This window comes from Leopardus geoffroyi, chromosome B4, assembly GCF_018350155.1.
Source record: "Leopardus geoffroyi isolate Oge1 chromosome B4, O.geoffroyi_Oge1_pat1.0, whole genome shotgun sequence".
NCBI classification, from domain to species: domain Eukaryota; kingdom Metazoa; phylum Chordata; class Mammalia; order Carnivora; family Felidae; genus Leopardus; species Leopardus geoffroyi.
In genome coordinates, this window is record NC_059341.1 from 82,385,312 (window position 1) to 82,391,501 (window position 6,190).

Below are 6,190 nucleotides of genomic sequence, written 5' to 3' on the forward strand. Positions count from 1 at the left end.
TTGCCAGAATTCAAAGGATATATGGGCACCAATTCTACTGAGGAAAAGTCCAAAGTTTCTGGAAGAAAAATGTGACTTCCTTGTATAATCAGAAGGTTGAAATTCCAAGTTAAGCTCCCACACATTCATTATAATGTTGTTTGTACATTTGCCTATAAGTTTGCTTTTTATATTTTTTAATCAATATGTATAAAAACGATTCACCCCTATCTTTAATGATTCTTCTCCTTGGCACTCAGTTTACTTAATCAATTCCCCTGGGCCAACAAAAAGGCACATAAAATAAGTCCAGTTCCATGTGTATGGCATGCATAGAGAAGAACATTCCTTATTTTCTGTTCTTCAAAACAGCATTTGCAGGAAAATATAGCAGTCCCTGAACCTAAGGAAAATACTACTTAGGTTTTATAGATGCATAATCACAGAATTACAAACTCTTGATTTTAAATGTTTACACGAATACAAAAAAAAATGATTTAATAAATCATGTTTTGTACTATATGAAAAGAGGCAAATGGAAGAGTACTTTACTAGTCAACCCAGGTGTAAGTGAATTAGTACATGGAGCTTGATAAGAGATGAGAAGCCAGAATGAGTTGTATTATGTTTTCAGATATTCACAGCATCAGTAATGAAGGATATTGTGAGTCACATATAACTAATCTAGCAACAAAGAGAATTATGATCCTTAAAACCATGACAAAGCTAAATCAGTATACTTGTTTGTTTTAAAAATCAATATGCTTGTTTTGAGAGCACAATAGAAACTAAATCTTTTGCAATTCAATTTAGCAGCTCTGAAATTATGTAAATGTTTAAGCAAATCAGATGATAAAATCTGAGATTAAATCATCAAGAAGACCAAGAAGTAAGTCCATTTTTTATTCTTCAATATATACATCCTTCATTTTATTCAAATGTCTTTAAAAATATTATTTGTATATGTTTGTGGATTCACAAATCTTTCAATATTAAAAATTAAATAATTGTTTACTACCAAGAGACTATTAATAAAATGCTAAAGAAGGAACACAGAAATCAATCCTGGATTGTTCTTTCTTTCTAACTTGAAATCGTAGTCTGTTATAAAAATACAATTTTTTTTATTCCCTATTGGATCTTTCATACTTTCCCTTTTAAGAGTTACCATTTCTTAGAATAAAAAACTGTTTTCCTAGTTTAATATTTCTAATTGCTTATTTTTTTGTGTTAAATTCAAGTGTAAATATACTTATTACATTTAATTTTAAAGGTAGATCTATATTAGAATCATTTTTGTTACATACATTATGTTGGGTGTTGGGTGGGGGATGGGCATTAAGGAGACCACTTGCTGGGATGAGCAGTGGATGTTATATGTAAGTAATGAATAATTAAATTCTACTCCTGAAATCATTATTACACTATATGTTAAGTAACTGGAATTTCATTAAAAATTTAAAAATTAAAAAAAAAAAAATCCCAATTGAAAGGTTATCTGTTTCCCAGTAAATGCTATATTGATCACCTACTTGTTCATTTTCCATGACAATACTGTAAAAAAACAAAAAAAAAAAGAATTCTACATTGCATGAATTAAACTATTTCTAGGCTATAATTATTTTAGTAATAGAAGAAGGCTGCCTTCTTGTCCTTCTGGACTTTTATCGGAAAAGAATTTAAAAAGATAAGAAAAGGGTAGCATCAACAAACCTTTAAGGAAGTAATTAACAAGAGAATGAGAACAAAACATTCCCATGGATAAACTTGTGAGATGATTACTATAGTGACAAGTTGTTTAACCTTGTGAGAGTTCCCTCAACTATGTGGGCTTCAAAATAGAAAATGTGGAGATAGCCTAAAGGACCCCTGTAAGATTTCAAACTCTATATTTAGATTATCCATAATCCAGACTAGTTTTATAGTACTGTGGTAAAGAAAAGATCAATCAGAATATTTTCATGGTTTTATAATAACCATAAGAGAATAATTAGATGCTGAATCTTAAAGAAACATTAGAAGAAATAGCTTCTGCTTAAATGCTAGCAAAAGACATTTTTTTTAATCCATGGCCTGTGATTGTGTATACTCAATAATAAAAGATCGATCTTTAACTTCAGATCATGTTATTACTTGAATGTAAGGTCTAGTAGAAATTGGACAGAGTTGCTGAAGGGGAACATGTGTTTTCGGCTTTCATAGGTTATTCATCATCATGGATATTTTAAGATTTTTAAACTCTAACCCCAGTCCTGTTTTCACTTTTTATGTCCTATAGAGAAACATACATCCTCTGTTCTAAAAGGGAGAAGAAAGGATCAGCGATGAAAAACCACACAGTACCCAAAGAATTCATTCTTCTAGGGCTCTCTGATGACCCAGAGCTCCAGACTGTGATTTTTCTCTTTTTAATTATCACATATATATTAAGTGTCACTGGGAATCTGACCATCATCACTCTCACCTTGGTGGATTCCCATCTACAGACCCCTATGTATTTCTTCCTCAGGAACTTCTCTGTATTAGAAATATCCTTTACAACTGTCTGTATTCCTAGATTTCTGGGCACAATTATCACCAGAGACAAATCTATTTCATACAGTAATTGTACAGCTCAGTTGTTTTTCTTCATCTTCATGGGTATAACTGAGTTTTATCTTCTCACTGCCATGTCCTATGATCGCTATGTAGCCATCTGTAAACCCCTACATTATACAACCATCATGAACAAAAGAGTCTGCATTTTACTTGTCTTTTGTGCTTGGCTGGCAGGATTCTTAAATATCTTCCCACCAGTGATTCTTTTTCTCCAGTTAGATTACTGTGGCTCCAATGTCATCGATCACTTTGCTTGTGACTATTTTCCCCTCTTGCAGTTATCTTGCTCAGACACATGGCTCCTAGAAGTGATTGGCTTTTACTCTGCAATAGTCATACTGCTTTTCACTTTGGCATTAATAATTCTATCCTACATGTTCATCATGAGAACAATTCTGAAACTGCCTTCCGCCAGTCAGAGAAAAAAGGCATTTTCTACGTGTTCCTCTCACATGATTGTCATTTCCATCTCTTATGGAAGCTGCATATTCATGTATGCCAACCCTTCCGCAAAACAGAAGGCATCATTGACCAAAGGAGTAGCTATTCTGAATACTTCTGTGGCTCCTATGATGAATCCATTTATATATACCTTGAGGAACCAGCAAGTAAAGCAAGCCTTTAAGGATACTGTCCAAAAGGTTATGTTTTTCTCCAGTAATTGAAGGCATTAGTAGCATTACAAGAATGAAGTGCTTGGAAATGCTTTCTGTTATTCACACTTTCTCAAAACTCCCTTTCCTTTACTCGAGTTATGTGTTTTCCCCTTTTTTTCCATCCCCCTATTACAATTTCCCAATCATGGAACTCAATAAATTTGATAATGTGAGTATTGTTTCAGAATTTTCTGTGCATTCAAAAGTTTTATTCAAATGTATTTGGATGAAGTAATAAAATTGGGTTGATGATTATGACTTTGAATGGGAGTGGTTTGATTTTGAAGAGACATGGGCTTTAGGTTGATGGTAAGTGTGTAAGAGTACATGCAGATTTCTGAACTTTTCATTCTTACTAATAGAAATGAATGTCATTAGAAAATTTTGATTCTATTTGTCACTTCCATGAAATCAAATGAACACAACCATTAGGGATTGGAAATAATATATAAATATCTACTTAAATATTTTAAAAGTTAGAAACTCATACATATTAAAAAATCTTTATAATATTAATCATAGTGCTAATGAGGAGAAGAAGAAAGAGAGACGGGGTAGAAGATAATATAAGATTTTTCAGCAATTCGTACACCCAAAATCTATTGTTTTCTTTGTATTAACTCATTTAATCCTGCTAACAACCTTATGAGGTACTTTTAATTACTATTGTCTTTTAGTTAGAGGTATTTTTCTTTACGTAAATCAAATACCTCCAAAAATTAAAAACTGGGTAGAGAACAGGCAACGTAAAACACAGCAAATGTATAAAATGTATGAAACTATGATAAACTGGTAAAAGTTCATCTTTCTGGAGATCTGAGTTTTAATTGTTGCATCTAGAATCAACCTCAGGGTTTTTGGAAGTACGGAACAGAAATAACATCTGTTGACAATATTCTACACACTTTTTTTTCTATTAAGCAAATCACATGAAGTATTTATTTTACAAAAACTCTTTGAAAATGAACATTATTATTCCTAATTTATAGCTGAACAAACACAATGAAATTGAGGTTGAGACTTCAATGTTAGAGAGATTGCAGCTTTCAGAACTGGGATGTAAGTCACTTTTCTTTCATATCAAAATCCAGACCACCGGGTTACTTTCATTTCACATTGAATTTCACATGTAATAATTTATGAACAAAAGTTCATAGTCAATATTAGAATTGTTAAATTAAAGGACTTTTTAATGTGTGATGAACTCCAGGTTTTTCTTACTTATGACAGGCACTGGGGATATAATAATGAAAAAGAATGATTATTGCCCTAAATTATCTCAAATTCTAGTGGGGGAGAAAAACAACATATAATTAAAATTTAATTTGATAAATGCAGCAGCTTAGGCCTAAATAACCTATAGGCCAGGTGATGTTATCATCATCAAAGAAAATGGCAGTTTTCCTGCCTTTTCTCTTAGCACAATTACAGTCAACTTCACAATAATTGCTAAATGTTGGTTCTTTTTAACCCTAAAGTCACATGCATAAGATAAAACTCACCGCTTTGGCTGTCATCTTAGTTTCCCTTTTATTTCTTGGTCATTAGCATATATGTTATACACAAAGTCACATTATTTCCTGAGTAAAAAAGGGTTTTGAGAAATAGGATTATGATATTCTCCAAGACACTCTCCAGCAAGGCTCCCTCTACCCTCAAACTGCATTGTGAATCATACATTAATCTTATACAAAGTTTAACCCATTACCATTCCATTTCTATTCCTCTCTTGGATCTATTTGAAAGAATTTATATCAATGACCACAGTCTAGATTTCTAGGACTATTTCAGGCATTTACATCTAGTGAACACTGAGGTGTATTTGTCAAATTAAACCCCTGCAAGCAAAACAGACAGAAAGAAAAGCCAGTAACAATACTTAATACCTATACGTGGATAGTAACAGCTTCCTATAAGCAGAATAAGACTCTCATAAATATAATTTCCTCCTAATTCTTGTATCATTGAAAATTCGTTTAGATGTTATTTCTAAACATACTTTTAAAATGTTGCAAGCATGTGCTAGCCATTTGGTTAATAAGATATACCATCTCCATCTTATAAAATTTCAGGCAATGGATAAAAAGGTGGACATTTAGATATAGAATGAATCTTTATAAAAACATATACCAAGGGCTATATCAATATAAAATATGGGATTGCTCACAATATTTGCAGTAATGAAGTAAGAACGCCAATTCGATGTAAGAAATATAATCAAATGGATATTCTGGACAAGGAGAATAATGATTGCAAAAAACACAATTGTAAAAGTGAGAGAAGTGAATGTGAACCATATGGAAATAAATGGAAGGTAACAAGTAGCCACTACTTTTTTATGTTTTCCTTGAAAAGCTAATTTTATGGATTCAATTTATTATACACAGGTAAAATAATGCTATAAAACCAATACTCACTTTCCTCATGTGAGTATTGTATGTTTTAAATGATATTAAACATTTTATCTACCCCTATGAGTGTTAACAATGCCCTCAAGTGAGTATGTTTCTCTTCTCCATTTAAAGAATGAGACATAGAAATTCACACAAAACAAATAATGTATATATGGCCAATATATATTAGAACCATGATTCAAATCTAGCTATGTCCCCAAATAAGCCATTGTGCCAATTCCTGCGGGAAGGGAGAAATCTTGCAATATAAACATATACAAAGAAACAGACTTTCAGAATAGGATGGCATTCTTTCATGAAAGTACTTTCTTTCACAAGAGTACTAAATAAATCTACCAAAATGCCACACTTGGCTTATGGGGATTTCTCTCAAAATAACATCTCTCAGAAAATTAAAAATTCAGAAGACAAGCACTCCTTTGAAATTAAAATTAAATCCCTAAACCTAAAACCAGAAAAATAGCCAAAGAAACTCAGAATCCCAAACTTTTCCATTGGTAGTCTCAGATACAACATATACCTTTATGATAATATAGACACTCA

General features: G+C 32.0%; 1 protein-coding gene across 1 annotated transcript; it reads left to right on the forward strand.

Moving 5' to 3' along the window:
- The first annotated feature begins 2,303 nt into the window (after window positions 1-2,303).
- LOC123590062 (olfactory receptor 6C3-like) lies at window positions 2,304-3,406 on the forward strand. The gene has a single exon (XM_045462875.1). The coding sequence runs from the start codon at window positions 2,304-2,306 to the stop codon at window positions 3,240-3,242; it is 939 nt and encodes a 312-aa protein (XP_045318831.1). The 3' UTR covers window positions 3,243-3,406.
- The last annotated feature ends 2,784 nt before the right edge of the window (window positions 3,407-6,190 follow it).